At 41.0% G+C, this 19,398-nt stretch overlaps 1 protein-coding gene across 1 annotated transcript in view; it reads right to left on the reverse strand.

Moving 5' to 3' along the window:
* Positions 1–4,448: 4,448 nt before the first annotated feature.
* The window catches only part of LOC142665169 (uncharacterized), a 54,549-nt gene continuing 39,599 nt past the window's right edge, over positions 4,449–19,398 (reverse strand). Inside the window, exon 7 of the mRNA XM_075844782.1 lies at positions 4,449–7,593. Coding sequence (XP_075700897.1) covers positions 6,611–7,593 — 983 coding nt within the window. The 3' untranslated portion in view covers positions 4,449–6,610. The remainder of the gene's footprint in view (positions 7,594–19,398) is intronic.

Raw genomic sequence — 19,398 nt, forward strand, 5'->3', positions numbered from 1 at the left:
GTCCGCTGCGAAAAAGTCACGACATGTCCGTTCTTTGGGCGTTTTTCGAAGTCAATGGGTGCGTGAAAATCACGCATGCCACACGGAAGCACTTCCGTGGGACAAGCGTGATTCGCGCAACAGCTGTGAAAAGGATGGATGAAAACAGAAAAGCACCACGTGCTTTTCTGTTTACAAACATCCAAACGGAGTGTCATAATGAGGGTGGCTGTGCGAAAAGCACGCAGCCACGCATCATATGGGGCTGACACACGGAGCTGTCAAGTGCCTTTTGCGCGTGCAAAACGCACACGCTCGTGTGAATCCGGCTTTATATTGTACTGTGCACTTTTTATACATTGTATTAGCCAAATGTTGGCCCGATTTGTACGACTTGACATTTATCACTGCTGATTATGAATTGTTTACAAATGGGTATAAAAACCCTGTTTTGCACATGTCATTTGAGCTTGAAAAAGGTCCTGTGAGAGGACTGAAACGTAGCTTGTCTTTGAAACATGGAATAATAAACCACATCTTTGTTTGACATCAACTTTTGGAGTGCTGCGGTCATTTCTACATATATCTATAGGACCGTTGGATCGAGGTTAGGATCGCATAGCACCAACATATACAAATACGAAGTGCTGCTTTTTGCTTGCTATATATATATATATGTGTATATAGCAGCATATTTATAGCACTACAACCATATAGCGATGGATAGGATTAGATACAGTGGCTCAGCAGACAGTATCACACATGATAGGATTACATATAGGGCCCAGCTCGCTGACATTGAGGACCCAGGAAAAATAAGTATAAGAATGTCTTTGCTTTTGTATGTTACTCATTTTTTTGGTGTGTTTGTGTTTTTTTTACAGGTACAGTTGTTGGACTACATTGGATTCGAGGACTCCTTCAATTACGGCTTTTTTACTCTCAATAAAATGGTTAATTAGGGTTAAGTGGGTTTTTTTTATTTCCCAAAAATATTTTTTCTATGTCCTTGTATTTTTTGAAACTTTATTACTACCGCCTTGGTAATGGCCGCTGGCTGATTGGCAGCGTCCATTACTAAGGCAGGGCTTAATGTTAGCTGGTGAAAAGGCTAGCACTAATCCCCCATTATTAACCCGGTACCCACCGCCATCAGGTGTGCTGGGAAGAGTGAAGTACGATCCAGTGCCCAAACATCTGTAGTGATGGTCGGGTACTGGGACGACCGCAGGCTGGTATTATTAGGCTGGGTAAGGCCAAAAACAGTGGGTCATCTCACCCTGGTAATGCTAGCCTTCTGCTGCTATGTTGTATATGGCCAGTTATGAAAAATAGGGGAGGGGGGGGCGCGCACATTTTTTCCATTTAAAAAACATATGACGTGGGGTCCCCTCCATTTTTGATAACCAGCCAAATACAACATAGCAGCAGCAGGCTAGCATTACCAGAGTGGGAAGGCCCACTGTTTTTGTGCTTTCCCAGGCTGATCATAGAAGCCAGCGGCCGCCCCAGTACCCAGCCTTGACTACAGATGGTACCCGTCTCTTCCCAGTATTCCTGGTGGCGGTGGGTACTGGGGAAATATTGGCGGGTTAGTGTTAGCCTCTGCACCCACTAACACAAAGACTTGCCTTAGTAATGGACGCTGTCAATCAGCCAGCTTCCATTAGTAAGGCGGTAGTAATAAAGTTTAAAGAGGCTCTGTCACCACATTATAAGTGGCCTATATTGTACATTATCTGATCGGCGCTGTAATGTAGATTACAACACTGTTTTTTATTTAGAAAAAGGATAATTTTTGACAGGGTTATGACCTATTTTAGCTTCATACTAATGAGTTTCTTAATGGACAACTGGGCGTGTTTTACTTTTTGACCAAGTGGGCGCTGTGGAGAGAAGTGTATGACGCTGACCAATCAGCATCATACACTTCTCGCGAGATTACGATGTAACCTGTCATTTAAAACAAGATTACGCTTGCCTTGCTGTAAATCTCACACAGACGCTACAGAAGTGTCAGGATTCTGAATAGACATCACGTCCTGGCTGGAGGTAATGTATATTCACTGTCAGGACACTTGAGTAACGTTAGTGTGTGTGTAAGTGGCTGCAAATAGTGATGTAATAAGATCACTATATGCTGTGTAAATTAATGGGGAGAATTGTAGGACGCTGATTGGTAAGCGTCATACACTTCTCTCCACAACGCCCACTTGGTCAAAAAGTAAAACACGCCCAGTTGTCCATTAAGAAACTCATTAGCATAAAGCTAAAATGGGTCATAACTCTGTCAAAAATTATCGTTCTTCTAAATAAAAAAACACTGCTGTAATCTACATTACAGCGCCGATCACATTATGTAGAAGATAGGGCCCTTATAATGTGGTGACAGAACCTTTTTAAAAGAAAATAGAAAGACATAGAAGAAATATTTTATTGAAATTAAAAACCCACACAACCCTCATAAACCATTTTATTTAAAATATAAAAAGCAGTCATCGAAGTAGTCCTTGAATCCGATGTAGTCCAAAAACCGAACCCGTAAAAAAACAAAAACCCCCCCCAAAAAACAGTAACACAGGTGGTAGGCTTAGACACATACCATATAAGATTACTGTCTGCTAGGGCCCTGTATCTTAGACTACAATGTGGTAGGCTTAGATACAAGGCTTATCAGACAGTATCATATATGGCCCTGTATCTAAGCCCACCATGTGGTAGGCTTAGATACAGGGTCCATGTGTGATACTGTCTGTTAGACCCTGTACAGATGTGGCCATCTTTATCTTGACTGTGGTAACTTGCTGCAGCGTGATATCACACAACAAAAGTGAAAAAGTCAAGATAAAGGATCTTGCCACTCTGTATTTAATGCGTTAAAAGTCAAGGTGAAGACTGCTACAGTTGTATCTAAGCCTACCACAAGGGAGGCGTAGATACAGGACCCCAGCAGACAGTATATCTTATACTGTATAAGAATACTGTCTGCTGGAGCCCTGTATCTAAGCCTATGTAGGCTTAGATACAAGGCACATCAGAAAGGATCACACATAGGCCATGTATCTAAGATGGCCATGTGGTAAGTTAAGATACAGGATCACACCATGTGCGATCCTGTCTGATGGGCTCTGTATCTAAGCCTACCACATATTAGGCTTCGATACAGGGCCCCAGCAGACAGTATCATACATGGCCATTTATAAAAACCTGCTATGTGGTAGGCTTAGATACAGGGCCCATGTGTGATACTGTCTGCTGTACCCTGTATCTAAGCCTACCACAAGGCAGGACCACAGCAGGCAGTAATGTCACACTTACCCTCCTTTTCGACTCCGGGTGCAGTGGATGTCCTGATATCATCCAGCGCCGTGTCATGTGTGGCGCACAGCGTCGTGACGTCATGACGCGAGAAGACGTCAGGACTTCCGCTGCGCTCGGGAAGGAGGGGAAGTGTTGTGTTATTACTATAGTGTAGCGTCCACGGCCGCGGACCGTCGGGATTACTCACCCCCGATGGCCGCAGCCATGGATCTGTGAGCGCTGGCCTGCATCTCCTCCCCAGGAGACGCCAGCGCTCACTTACGCTCCATTCTGCTGTGTCCCGTTGGGGGCGCGCACACTCGTCCCCGACCTTAAAGGGCCAGTGCATTCACATGAAAATAACCATCTATTAACTCATGATCACCCTGGACTATAAAAAGGGCTCTGCCCTTTCACTCATTGCCTGAGCATTGTTGTTTACCCTTGTTAGTCTTGAAAATGGTCCCTTAATGTTATCGAGTCGTGTTGTGCCATCGGTCATGCCTGCTGTGTTACACCACGCCTGGTGTCTGCTGCCAAAGTCCCATCTGAGCCTAGCCGTTACCTCTGTATGAACTGCTACAGGTACCCTTGTGCTTGGACTATATAGACATTGACTTGGTACACTGTTTGGCCAGCTGCTTTCCCAGTACGGCCTAGTGGATCCACATACTCACAGATCATGACATATAGTAACAGGAGCCCATGCATTTTAGGACATAGGCCCCAGTTACTATAGTAGATTTTTATAGGCGCGGTGCAGGTGGCTGCGGCCCGGTCACAATTGCGACCCCTGTAGCGTAAGTCACCAGGGGATCCGGGCCAAAGATCTGGGGCTTGGGCCACAGAGGCACAATGCTGGTGAAGCCCCTGACAGGGCCTGAGGCTGGAATCCCACATGCAGTTTTTTTGTGCCAAATACAAAAAAGAAATATGAAATATAAATGAAGGACTTATACTTCTCTTTCCAGCTGGATCCACTTCTGGCTTCAAGGTGCAGTTTTTCATGCGCTTTTTTGAGCCAAACTGTAAGAAATACTATTATTGTCAATATTAAATGATAATAATATTGAACAACAACAATATCTCTACGTAGGTTATAGAGGACGGTCGGCAAAGAAAGCACACCAACAAAAGTGTTTATATTAAAAGATAAGGTATATTATATACAGAATCAGTCAAGCAGCATGAAATTGCTAAAACAAATAATAACCTCACAATCACAATAATATGCACATAAGTGGACAATAACACCAAAACAACACCCCAAAATCAAAGAATACCTGCCCCAGTGAATTCACCGCCTGATAGAACGATTAAAATTTAGTTTATTGTTAAATTGATAAAAAGTATGGCTCAACCAGCCATTATTCCAGAAACAGGCAAAAGCAGGTGATTGGCGACAGGGGAGGTGTATCAGAGTGAACGAAGTTACTCAGACACTCCAGGACCACCCACCCTGCTTATTATAGTATATCGCTACACCCTTGCCGTTCTATCAGGCGGTGAATTCACATTTACATTTTTGAATGACACTTGTTATCTAATATACAGTGAATACCTGCCCCGGATTTAAAGAAATATCAACTAAGAATTAAACATGGATAATAAGACAAAGATCAGTTAAGCACCAAACAATCACCAGGTTAATAGTAAAATTTGCTAATAACCACTTCTATATAGCAAAACACAAAACAATACAATACAATACAATAACCATACGTCAAATGAAAAGGCACCAATATATTAACCACGGTCTGAGCAAAGTTCCTCCTGGTATAAACCAAATCTTCCTATAGTCCTCCCTAAAAGTCTCCCCTTAAGACGTCCCCCTAGAGATATCCCTAGTCCTTCTTTCCATAAGCATACAAGAATAGGCAGCACTCTAATTCAAAGTAAAAAAAGGTGTTTTTTAATCTCCCTTTTGCAACATTCCGGCTCTATTGCTGGAGTCTATTTCTAGTCCTTCTCTCCCCTAGATGTCCAAACCTGAGTATTTTATACCCATTTTGGGACACCAACAACGTCCCACCACCCTCCAGCCTTAAGAGACACAGTGTCTCACCTATGATCAGATTGTTTTGATCTATCTGTGCTTTTCCCCATTAATATGTGTGAGAAGAATCATGTCATCTCCTCCCGTAATTAGCATCTGACATAACACTCTGAGCATACATAGGAGTACTTTTGCATACATATTACAAATCACACAAAAGGTAGACCTGTTGACCAGCTGTTTTCACACCTGGTACCTCCACTTGAATGGGAAAACTCTACCGCTCTAAGGAGCCTTTAAAATGTAAGTTACTGTAACCACTTACAGTATCTGAACAACCTGAGTAGCAATGCATAGGCCTTTTTGCACAGAATCCAATATTTTGCTTATCTTGTTTAGCATTGCCAGGGCAACTGACCCCAGATACATTGACTATAGAAACCGTATTCAGACCATTGGCTATATCATTGACGCTTCATTTTTTTATACATCTTATTATATTCACCTTATACACAATGTACCATATACAGATATTTCATCTGTATATCTTACAAAACCGCATGTGTGGTTCCAGTTCTTAAATAGCAGTTTTGTTTCAGAGATGTCTGTGGCTGTCCCATTCATCTGAATAGGGCTTTCGGAATCCATGTGCATGCTGCAGAAAAAACCCCACTCAGATGCATGGAACGGTTTTCAGTTTCAGAAATTTCTGTTACAAATCTTCCGCAAGTGAATCTACCCTTAGGGTAAGAACACTCGGAGCAGCAACTGCAACCACACCCACATAGGTGATCAATGGACAAATGATTTAGCAGGTAAATACTATAGTAATACAAGAACAATCGTTTTGCCATTCGCCACCGCATGTGGATGTGATTTTGGGGCCCACCTGATTCTAATTCTAGGTCTTTATGGTAGTGATAAATATACTTATGACATTTCCTTTTATGGAATTTTTATTTATTTATGAATATAGTAAAAATAAGAAACGTTCATAGTGCCAATCCAGCTTCTCTGTTTTGTAAGTAAACAAGGCTCTTCTTTTCTTCCTTATATCCACAATAAATTTCCTTCATAGATCCCGGTCACGGTTGACCTTAGGTAAAATATAATTTGGGTGCTTGGCAGATCCAGGCTAACACCACTCAAAAAATGAACAAACATTCTTATTGGCTGTTTAATGTCTGTGAATAGCCGGATACGTTTAGAATCTTTTTTTTTTTTGCTCTAGCATTTCCCACATTCTAAATGAGAATATGGTTTCTACCCTATGTGAATTCTCTGAGGAGTTCCAAAATTGTATTTCTTTGTAAAACATTTCCCATATAAAGAACATCAAAATGGCTTCTCCTCTGTGTGGTTTCTCTGAAAAGCCCCAAGTTTGTCTTTAGTAGTACATTTCCCACATTCTGAACATGAATACGGCTTCCCACCTGTGTGACGTCTCTTATGTGTAACAAGATTTGATTTATCTGTAAAACATTTTCCACAGTCTGAACATGAATACGGCTTCTCTCCTGTGTGACCTCTCTCATGTGTAACAAGATGTGATTTTTGTGTAAAACATTTCCCACATTCTGAACATGAATAGGACTTCTCTCCAGTATGAATTCTTTCATGTTTAGCAAGACTGGATTTTTGCGTAAAACATTTCCCACATAGTAAACATGAATACGGCTTCTCTCCTGTGTGAATTCTCTCATGTTTATCAAGACTTGATTTATGTGTAAAACAATTCCCACATACTGAACATGAATATGGCTTCTCTCCTGTGTGACTTCTCTCATGTGCAACAAGACTTGATTTTTGTGCAAAACATTTCTCACATAGTGAACATGAATATGGCTTCTCTCCTGTATGAATTCTCTCATGTTTATCAAGATCTGATTTTTGAGTAAAACATTTCTCACATAGTGAACATGAATATGGCCTCTCTCCTGTGTGACGTCTCTCATGTGTAACAAGACTTGATTTTTGCGCAAAACATTTCAAACATAGTGGACATGAATACGGCTTCTCCCCTGTGTTAATTCTTCTGTTTGTAAAAAAACCTGGGGTTTTTGTGAACTGTTTACCACATTGAAACCTTTTAATACCTTTCTGAGCTGTACTTGTGGTCACAATCTGTGATTGGTCAAGAGAAGGTTCCTCATGATTAGGGGAATTATATGATCTTTCTGTATTGTGAAGTCCTGAATGTAGATTAAGGGTAATGAGGTTTTCTCCTGAAGACTGCTGCGTGATATCTTCATCTTCATCTTCCACTTTATAATTTATCGATAACATAAAGTTTCCCTCAGAGTTCTTACTGGGATTTTCTGTTAGGATTAAACATTTATTATTCTTTTAAAACAAAAGTTGACAGATTTATAACATTTATATTAGGCTGGAAACACACGTGCAGTGTTTCGAGCCAAAGCCAGAAGTGGATCAAGCAGGAAGGAAAAGTTTAAGCCTTGCCTTTTGCATCAACTCCTGGCTTCAGCTCAAAAACCTGCATCAAAAACTATTTGTGTGATTCCAGCCTTATAACGCTTTGTATAACACTTTAAAATATATAGATAACCAAGTCCAGAATTCTGGTCTATACCCGGTACTCCACTTCTTTTATTACATAAAGCTTGACCTGATAAAAAAACAAACTATTTTTTTGAAAAGCAGAACCTTGTCTGGCAATCATGCCTGTCCTCTGCCAACATATTTGGCCCATCAATACTATTTAATACTTATACTTAACTCTGATGGAGTGGGAAAGGAATATAGGAGAAAACTCTGCTGGACGTTTTAAACATCTGTGCAGAGATAGGTGTGGACCACCAGGAATTTTATAGTCTATGGGCATTAGGTACCTGGTTAAAATAGGTGTTTCCTAATAATCATGTATCTGCTTTTTTTTTTTATACTCCAGTATAAAAAAAAACTGACATTTTTAAACTCACTTTGAAAACTTCTTAAAGACCCTTAAAGAATACCAAATTTTTAGACGACTTTTAAGAATAATCTGTCATAGGAGGAATAACACTATTTCGTGTGTTTTTCGTGTGTCTCTCACCTAGTGGCACTAGCTTCAAACAAAATTTGCATGGTTTAAACAGATACATTTTAACAGTAAGCAAATTACAAAGTTGATATATTCGTATATATTATGGAATAGGTGTGCCTGCAATTCCCTTATGTAAAAGAATTGTGTCTTAGTAGATACTTTATTTTTATTTTTTTGCCTGCTTAGTCGGCGTAATTAAGGAATAACTGTGCAAATGAGGCTATACTAGACAAGTGGGTGTCAAAACCAGCGATTCTCCTGAGGTGTAGCTACCTCACAGCCTCTGACGCTATCCTATCAGCATGAAGCTGCTTTACACACAGTGTGAGAGACTGAGGCTGGAAGGAAGGGGGATCACTTCAAACAGCAATATCTCAGGCTGTGGACCACCCAGAACAGTGGTTCTGGCGGCATATTAAAGATAAGATTCTAATAGAATCTAGCTGTGAAACTAACGGCGGTATCACAGGCTGTATACTCTATATGATCACACGGTGTTGCTGGGCTGGGAAGAGAACTGTAGGACGCTGATAACACTATGGCTGGTCATTATAGGACTTGTATATGAAATAGTGTATTGGGCAAGGGAAAGAGAGGGCAAATAAATTAATATTCTGTATAATCTAAAAAACTGGGAATAGCAGGCATGTGTTGACTAGTGGGAGAGAAACATATTGGTGAAATGTCCCCATTCTATATTCACCTTATAAGATTTCACCTTTATTTTTATTATTTTTTCAAATCCCATTAATCACAGACTTAATCTTGCCGCCTTGTTTATTATCATCAAGTGCGGGCGAAGTGAAAAAATAGGAATAAAAGGGAGAGTGAATTGTGTTCCAGCCACCTGTATATGTGCTTCTTGATACAAGAACTGAAAAGCCCCTAAAGCCTTTCAGTATCCTAAAGAGTTGCAGGAGATAATCAGTCTCCATCCAAATGCTGTGGCCGGTTAACAACAGCACAGGGTAAAAAGTACTAGTCTCCCCGCAACTAGTGTGAAGCAGTCGATCTGTAGTCTCAGTGGCCAGATCAGACTCAGATCATGCTGCAGACTATGGGTCTACGGTTGTTAAGCACTCTTATGTATCTTGGGCAACATATAACATTTTGCAACCTTGGTGCGTCTGACAGAGATACTTGGCTTCATTCTGCGTTATTGCTCACGCTTTAAGGCCAGATTCTATTAGCCTCTCGTATTCTTTTAGAAGTTGTACCATGGGGAACCCCCATAGAGATCTATAACATTCTTGTTTGTTTAGTTGTATTTTGGCTTCCTTAATATAAAGATCTTTAGGCCAAATGACCGCATTGTCCCCTTTATCGAACTGCTTAAAAAACACGTCCATCCAGGTTTTAAATTCTGCTATGTCCTCGTATTCATCAGTTGTAGTGTTATGTGAATAAGGTAAATTGCTCAATAAATTAATATCTTGCGAAACTTAATTCACAAAGATTTTTACTTGTGGACACATATCTAGGGGAGGCATGTTCTTGGATTTTGGTTTAAATTTACATTTTATGTTGTGTGTCTATCTTCTGGTTGCGGAACTGTGCAGGGCTGGGAAGAGAACTGTAGGACGCTGATTGGACAGTGTCATACGAAAAACATTACACCGCCCAGAGTGAAAAAAAAGGGTAACCTCCCATTTGGCAAGAATAGCCAAATTAGCAGATTTAGAAAAATGCACATAACTTTTGCGTTTTTGAAAAAAAAAATTACACTGTAGTTGTCAGCATCATAGCGCCTATTAGTTAGGAGATGGGGCATTAATAAACTAGTGACAGATCCTCTTTAAGACAGGAGAGAGACTGTCTAATGTAAATAAAGAAGAGAGAGAAACTCTGATACAGTCTCTCTCCTCTGTTTACATTAGACAGCCTCTATCTCAGTCTCCAGGGGGTGGGGTCTTCCTTCTTGTCCTTCATACTTACCTGGCTGCAGTGTCTCATTCTCGGTCCTTCTCCTCCTCCCTGGGACTCTCCTTTCCCTTTTAGTGCCTGCAGGATCCAGTGTGTTTCCTCAGGGTCCTTATCCTCTTGTCTCCCTCTCAGTACATGGGGGCAGGGCCAGGCAGCAATGGTTGTGTTGCGTGGTGAGGTGGTCTGGCAGGTGTGCAGAGGAGGGTGAAGACGTCGGGAGCCAGGAGGGTTTAAGTTCGGAGAGCCTGCTGGTGCTGAACTCGCTGCTGCTCTAGCGGCTTTTTCCTCCAGCGCCCCTCTCGCCATAATGAGAAGCCACTGCTGTGTGGTCGGGACTAATATGGACTTCATGATTCTGATCAAAATCAGAATGGTGCTTCAATGAAAGGGCAAATTAATCAGATTAATTGGCCAACCCTTAAGGGGATTTGTAATAGTTATATCAAATAAATGACAAAGGCAATCACCAAAATATATTTGTTTTATCATTTTGATTCACTCCGAAAACGATGCATAATCGGTTGAGGACTGCCCACTGTATATATATATATATGGTGCAGGTTTAAGTTTGCTGCCTGAGCAATTGCGCAGCTGAATGTTGGGTGCACAGCAGTCAAAGACTGCCACGGACCCTGGGGAGAAGAGGTTTTCACTACTTCTATCTTTGTGCTCACATACTCAATGACCGCTATGTATAGAATAGAGGCTTCTGAATCTATTGGTCCCAGTGGTGATGTGACTGGACACATGATCGCCGAGATGCCGGTAGCAGGAGGCTGCTACTGGGTCTAACTAGACCCAACACAACCCTATCAGTAGCAATAGTTACTATAAGGCTGGGTTCACACGACCATGTTACGTCCGTAATGTACGGAACGTAATTCGGCCGGAAGACCCGGACCGAACACCGTGCAGGGAGCCGGGCTCCTTGCATCATAGTGATGTACGATGCTAGGAGTCCCTGCCTCTGCGTGGAACTACTGTCCCATACTGTAATCATGATTACAGTACGGGACAGTTGTCCTGCAGCGAGGCAGGGACTCCTAGCATCGTACATCACTATGATGCTAGGAGCCCGGCTCCCTGCACTGTGTTCGGTCCAGGTCTTCTGGCCGAATTACGTTCCGTACATTACGGACGTAACATGGTCGTGTGAACCCAGCCTAACAGGGCTGTTCTCCTCTGCTGTGCAGCGACAGTTACAGAGGACAAGTATAGTGTAAAAAAAATAATAATTTAAATAAAGTTCCCCAAATGTCTTTTCTCATGGAAAGGCCATAAAAAAGAAAAGTTAAAAAACGAAAATAAATTAAATGAAAATGACACATAAACCCTTACTTTAACGCATTGTCACCTACACGTATGCCCTGCTGGAGGTCTGCCAAAATAACAATATACTGCGATACATTAGTATTCAAGTATACAGTGCAAGCGACCACTGGTTCAATGTCCATAAAAAAATTTTTTTAAAAAAGTTAAAAAATCTCCTCTTTTCCCATTTTTTTCTCTATTGTAATGTTTCAAAAAAATAGAAAATGGCAATTTTTCCATAGATAAGCCATTTATTTCAGTGGCAAATAGGTTGTGCCCAGCCTATGCCACCATGAAAAGACAGCTCTCTAATTATTATGTCATGTGTGCTGGTTTTAGGAACACCCTACATGTGGTCCTAATCTTTTGCCTGGCCATACGACAGGGGCTCAGGAGTAAGGCTGGGTTCACACGACCATGTTACGTCCGTAATGTACGGAACGTATTTCGGCCGGAAGACCCAGACCGAACACAGTGCAGGGAGCCGGGCTCCTAGCATCATAGTTATGTACGATGCTAGGAGTCGCTGCCTCGCTGCAGGACAACTGTCCCGTACTGTAATCATGATTACAGTACGGGACAGTAGTTCCACGCAGAGGCAGAGACTCCTAGCATCGTACATCACTATGATGCTAGGAGCCCGGCTCCCTACACTGTGTTCGGTCCGGGTCTTCCGGCCGAAATACGTTCCGTACATTACGGACGTAACATGGTCGTGTGAACCCAGCCTAAAAGAGTACGATGCGAATTTCAGGCCTAATTTGGTGATTTACACAGCATTGTTCAAATTTGCAAAGGCTCGGAGGTGAAATAGTAAAAGAATCCCCCAAGACATTACCCCATTTTGGAAACTACACTCCTCAAAGTACTCGAGGGGTGTAATAAGCATTTTGACCCCACAGGTGTTTTCCATAAATGAATGGGCAGTGGACGGTGCAAAGAGAAAATTGCAATTTTACCAGATATGCCATTTCAGTGCCAAATATGTTGTGCCCATCTTGTGCTGGAGACACATACCCTTAAAATTGTTAAAAGGGTTCTCCAGGTATGGAAATGCCATATATGTGGAAGTTAACTGCTGTTTGGACACACCGTAGGTGCTCAGAAGGGAGTGTGCGCCATTTGGATTTTGGAGCGCAAATTTTGCTTGGAGTTTTACTGGTGTTTTAGTTTATAATGTGGGGGCACATGGTGATATAATAATGGCGTAAATAATAACACAATTATCCACGGATGTTTGTTATGATTTGAAGCAATCCTTTATGCACACATCAGTGTTGCACTGATAAATGGTGTCCTTTCTTATCCCCTTTTTTGCAGTTTGGGGAATTTTGCTGGGAAAGTGTTGTCCTGGTATAATACGGATGCCCTCGCTTCCAGCAGATATCTTTGCGCTCTTCCTGGTTTCCAAATATTAGAGCCTTTATAATCATCGCTCGAAACATAAGAAATGTTCCCCTCGGGCCTGCACATCTGAATATTTTTTCATCCCTGACTTATGGGAGCCATAACTTTTTTCTTTTTTCCCTAAACGTATTGGTATGAGAGCTTGTTTTTTGCGGGATGAGCTGTAGCTTTTATTGGTATCATTTTTTGACAAATGCCAATTTTCGTTCACTTTTTATTCCAATTTTCGGAAGGCAAGGTATCCAAAAAACAGCAATTCTGGCTGTTTTTCTTACGGCATTCACCTCGTAGGATAAACAATATATTTTTCGAGTTCAGGATGTTGCGAACACAGCGATACCAATTAAGTATAGGTTTTCTTCCAATCGTAAAGGAAAAAAAATGGCAATATTTTTATTTTAATGCTTAAAACGTTTATTTTCCTAAAACATTTTTTTGTAACTTTTTTTTAAAGTCCTACTAGCGGACTTGAAGGCCTGATCTTCTAAACACTATTCTAATACATAGCACTACTCTATGTAGTGTAATGCATTACAAGGGTCAGTCTTACACTGTCAGCAAGCCTATTAGGTTCTGTCTCTGGCAGGGCCTATTTGGCTTCCGTACAGGGCAGTCCTGGAGGCCATATCAACTATCGGCATTCCCCCGATTGTGTTGCAGGGGTGCCGATTAGCTACAAACCGCGGCATCTAAAGGGTTATTGGCTGGGATTGTAGCTAGCTCTGTTCCCTGCTGTTACAGCAGGGTGTCAGTTGTAATATACAACTGCCACCCGTGTCTAATGCCTCAGGGTCAGCGATTCGTTTTTTAGTGGTTGCATTTAACATTGATACAATAACCTTATTCTATAGTTAGTTTAGTACGGGTATACAAGTATGTGCATGTTCTCTACTGATCACTGTATTATGTGATATTTATTGTATAGTTAGATTTGAGTATGGGCCAACCAAGTATGTGCATGTTCTCTACTGTTCAATGTCTTATGTGATATTTATTGTATAGTTAGATGTGAGTACATGAATACAAGTATGTTCATGTTCTCTACTGATCACTGTCTTATGTGATATTTATTGTATAGTTAGATGTGAGTACAGGAATACAAGTATGTGTATGTTCTTTACTGATCACTGTCTTATGTGATATTTATAGTATAGATTTGAGTAAGGGAATACAAATATGTGTATATGCTCTATTCACGGCCTTTTATTTGCTAAAATTTATTGATGTGTTAAAGGGGGCATTTGACCTGTTTCCTCTATAGTCCACTTACTTCGTATTGTTCACAATGTGCACACACTCCAGTCCTTCACACACCATAGGAGTAACATACAACCCTCACAGATACTTAAATATATAAAAATACTTTACTCATAACATAGACGTGACAAAGCAATATACACTATATCAAGATACAATACATTACATAGACAACACAATCACACACAGCTGCCTATGTTCCTACCTTCCCTGGACACTTTGCACATGTGACTAGTAATGTGTATGTATACACTACCGTTCAAAAGTTTAGGGTCACTTAGAAATTTCCTTATTTTTGAAAGAAAAGCAGTTTTTTTCAATGAAGATAACATTAAATTAATCAGAAATACACTCTATACATTGTTAATGTGCTAAATGACGATTCTAGCTGCAAACGTCTGTGTTTTAATGGAATATCTACATAGGTGTATAGAGGCCATTTCCAGCAACCATCACTCCAGTGTTCTAATGGTACATTGTGTTTGCTAACTGTGTTAGAAGGCTAATGGATGATTAGAAAACACTTGAAAACCCTTGTGCAATTATGTTAGCACCGCTGTAAACAGTTTTGCTGTTTAGAGGAGCTATAAAACTGACCTTCCTTTGAGCTAGTTGAGAATCTGGAGCATTACATTTGTGGGTTCGATTAAACTCTCAAAATGGCTAGAAAAAGAGAGCTTTCATGTGAAACTCGACAGTCTATTCTTGTTCTTAGAAATGAAGGCTATTCCATGCGAGAAATTGCCAAGAAACTGAAGATTTCCTACAACGGTGTGAACTACTCCCTTCAGAGGACAGCACACACAGGCTCTAACCAGAGTAGAAAGAGAAGTGGGAGGCCCCACTGCAAAACTGAGCAACAAGACAAGTGCATTAGAGTCTCTAGTTTGAGAAATAGACGCCTCACAGGTCTTCAACTGGCAACTTCATTAAATAGTACCCGCAAAACGCCAGTGTTCAATGTCTACAGTGAAGAGGTGACTCTGGGATGCTGGCCTTCAGGGCAGAGTGGCAAAGAAAAAGCCATATCTGAGACTGGCTAATAAAAGGAAAAGATTAATATGGGCAAAAGCACACAGACATTGGACAGAGGAAGATTGGAAAAAAGTGTTATGGACAGACGAATCGAAGTTTGAGGTGTTTGGATCACACAGAAGAACATTTGTGAGACGCAGAACAACTGAAAAGATGCTGGAAGAGTGCCTGACGTCATCTGTCAAGCATGGTGGAGGTAATGTGATGGTCTAGGGTTGCTTTGGTGCTGGTAAAGTGGGAGATTTGTACAAGGTAAAAGGGATTTTGAATAAGGAAGACTATCACTCCATTTTGCAACGCCATCCCAATCCCCAAATTATGCAAGAACTATTTAGGGAAGAAGCAGGCAGCTGGTATTCTATCTGTAAAGGAGTGGCCAGCGCAGTCACCAGATCTCAACCCCATAGAGCTGTTGTGGGAGCAGCTTGACTGTATGGTACGCAAGAAGTGCCCATCAAGCCAATCCAACATGTGGGAGGGCCTACTGGAAGCATGGGGTGAAATTTCTCCCGATTACCTCAGCAAATTAACAGCTAGAATGCCAAAGGTCTGCAATGCTATAATTGCTGCAAATGGAGCATTCTTTGACGAAAGCAAAGTTTGAAGGAGAAAATTATTATTTGAAATAAAAAACATTATTTCTAATCTTGTCAATGTCTTGACTAGATTTTCTAGTCATTTTGCAACTCATTTGATAAATATAAGTGTGAGTTTTCATGGAAAACACAAAATTGTCTGGGTGACCCCAAACTTTTGAACGGTAGTGTATATAATATAAATCCAGGTCCCAACCTTATACGGTCTCCTGGTACTACAACTATAACCAAAGCCACATACAGCGCTTGACCATTAGTACATGTGCATATAGAGACTCATGCTTAAAGAGCACATATATATCTACTCATCTATTATCCACATAAGATTCCTAGAATATCTCTATGTACACATTATAAGTCTGCTGTAATATAATTATACTTCTATACATACACAGAAATCACACATATGATATAACTTAGTTTGCTCCTGATGTTAAAGGAACAGTGTCATGGCAAATAATTTTTTTTATATGTTAAAGATGTTAGTGCTTTAATAAAAACGTTTTTATTCATTTGTGTGTTTGTGTTTTACTTTTTCTTATTTTTACACTTTTTCTTCCCTATGGGGGCTGCCATTTTTTGTTCCATTTCTGTGTGTGTCGATTAACGACACACACAGACATGGAGTACGGCAGCCACAGTCCCATAGGGACTGCGAACGGCTCCCGTCCCATTGACTGCCGTGTACGGCGTCTGTGTGGGAACTGCGCATGCGCCGCTCCCACACAGTCCTATTCGAAATTGGCGCCGTCCGGCGCCATTTTCCTGGGGACCGGAAGTCGCGGCCGGACAGTAATATTACTACTTCCGGTCGCGGCTTCCGGACTTGTGCACATGGAACAGCGGCAGCAAAGGGAGCGGACGGGCCGGAGGGAGCCGCGGCGGCAGGAGCAGGTAAGAGATTTCAATGTATGTTAGTGTTTGTGTGTGTTTACTACTGTATGTAAACCTACTACACTGTGGGTTACCTCAAAAAATGGCGACACACAGTGTAGGAGGTTAAACCTTTCAAACCCCTCGTTTATCCCGGCACTAGCCAGGATAAAGGAGGGGGGGATGCTGAGAGCTCACTAGAGCGAGGGCTTTTAACCCAATGTTGCAATGCTGCAATTTTGGGAACTAGCTCCATCTAGTGACCAAAAATGGGTAGTATTATAAATTAGAATTAATTTATAATATTTCCTATTTCCTGACTCGTGAAAAAAATAAAAAAAATTTGAACCATGTTTAATCACCCACACACTAAATGTTTAATTTTTAAAAAAAAAACATGTTTTTCTGGCAACACATTCCCTTTAAGTGCTGATCGTCCAGGGCTGGCAGGAAATAGAGAGAGAACCAGAAGTTCACATGGCCTATATGTTCCTATCCCTGAGTTGAATCCACCCCTTCCATTGACTCCGCCTTAAGACCACCCATATACCTACCAATGTGCATCTGTACAGTATAGGCAAATCTAATCCCAGTATGCTCAGCTGTCTCTACATCCAGTTTACAATGGCTCCTTCCTGTACTGAGGTCCATTGTAATGCTAATAAGGCAGTAGATAAGAATCTATGACCAAATGGCTTCTAAGCATACTGTCAACTCAATGGGCGAACACCACTGAATAATATCAGTATATACTATATCTATTTACCAGGTATATTTTATGTGGTCATAAGGCAGAGTGTCTGGATAGGAACAATATTCTCCTGTAACAATTTGTATGTTTTGTTTTCCATAGATATTGTTTAATGTTAATTTTAATCGGTTTAACATTTTTAATGGTGCCAATGAGGAACTTTATAGTGGTGTCATGTGATGTCATAAAATTCATAGGCAATGTTAACCCCTTCCCAACATCCACCATATATGTATGACGGAAGTCGAAAGGGAAAGTATGGATTGGGCTCACAGACTTAGGCCACTGAATAAAATGCATGTGTTGGAAACTAGCTGGATCAGCGATAATACCGATCTCGCTCGTTTAACACCTTAGATGCTGTCGCTATTGACCGCAGAATTTAAGCCGTTAGAAAGAGGGAGTGGCCCCCCTCTCCTGGTAATCGCGGGGTGCCGATGGTTGACATGGCAGCCTAGGGGCCTAATGATGTCTACCATCTTTGTGCTATGTGGCGGAGCTTAAATAGTAGATGGTAAAAAACACAGTATACTGCAATACATAAGTATTACAGTATATACTGCAAGTGATCCAACAATTGGAAAATCCCCTTGGGGGACTAATAAAAAAAAGTAAAAACAGTGAAATAGTTTTTTTTACGTACAAAAAATATAAAAAGTTCAAAATACCCTCCTTTTCCAATTGGTTTTTCACAATTGGGCTTTCCCGTTATAGAAATAGTAAAACATAAAAAAAATATAAAGATTTGGAATCGCTGCAATCGTATTAACACCCCTAGAATAAAGAGAACATGTTGTGGCTACCGCAAGGAGAATGGCGTAAAAACAAACCCTACAAAAAAAAAAAAATGTTTCCCCTATTTCAGCCGACAAATATTTTTTTCCAGTTTCCCAGTACATTATATGGTACAATAAATGGTGCCGTAAAAACGACTCTCACAGAAGCCCATGCAGTTGGGTTCCACGATGTCTTCTCAAGAAGGCCATCTGGATGTTCAGGGATTTCCCAAATTTTCTCAAAAGATCCTTTTGCCTGTTAATATATTGTTTAACAATGTTTGTATTTCTGGTCAGGCTTTCATCGATTGTGGTTCTGCTGGTAATGTTTTGGATTTTCAGGTTGCTAAAAGATCGGCTATTCCCCTAGTTCAATTGAGGAGACCTGTCAAAGTGTCTGCTGTAGATAATACCCCTCTCTTGCAGTGGTCGGTATTCTTCTGTTTTGCGATTTGGACTTTTAGTCTTTCCTGGTTTGAACTCTGCTTGTTGATTACCCCTCTGGCTTTCCGGTTATCCGTTCCGGTATTGCCTGCAAGTGCACCGTCTGTCCAACACCTTATTCTGCATAAGCAACCTGGGTTCTATGCAGCTAAATCCAACCTGCCTCGGGGTGGGCTCTGGTGAAGACCATAGAGTAGCCTTAGACTGTGCTGACCAGAGTGGTGACGGACTTGAGGTAGCTGATTTACTTGTACGCTTGATTCAGACAGTCTCCAGCTGCCTTTGGGGAATTGCTCATATATTAATTCCACAAACTTTCACTCTGGAGTATTGCTAAAGTAGTGATTCCCTGACAACTACAACTCGTCCCGCAAAAATCAAGCCCTCTTACGGCTATATTCGCGGAAAGATAAAAATTTTATGACCAGATGGGGAGGACGAAACAAAAATGAAAGATGGCTGCAACGGGAAGGGGTTAAGACATACCGAAGATATAACAGACATTACTACATGGGGGCTTTAACCCCTTAATGACCAACTAATTGTTTTCATTTTTGCCTCTCTGCCTTTCAGCAGCCATAATTTTTTATTGTTCCATTGACGAGGCCGTATGAGGCCTTGTTTTATGTGGGAGAAATTAGACAGTTTTTTTTAAATTTAATTTAATTTATTTTTTTTTATCCCATGAAGGAATAACTTTATTTACA

Source organism: Rhinoderma darwinii, chromosome 1, assembly GCF_050947455.1.
Source record: "Rhinoderma darwinii isolate aRhiDar2 chromosome 1, aRhiDar2.hap1, whole genome shotgun sequence".
In the NCBI taxonomy this organism is placed as follows: domain Eukaryota; kingdom Metazoa; phylum Chordata; class Amphibia; order Anura; family Rhinodermatidae; genus Rhinoderma; species Rhinoderma darwinii.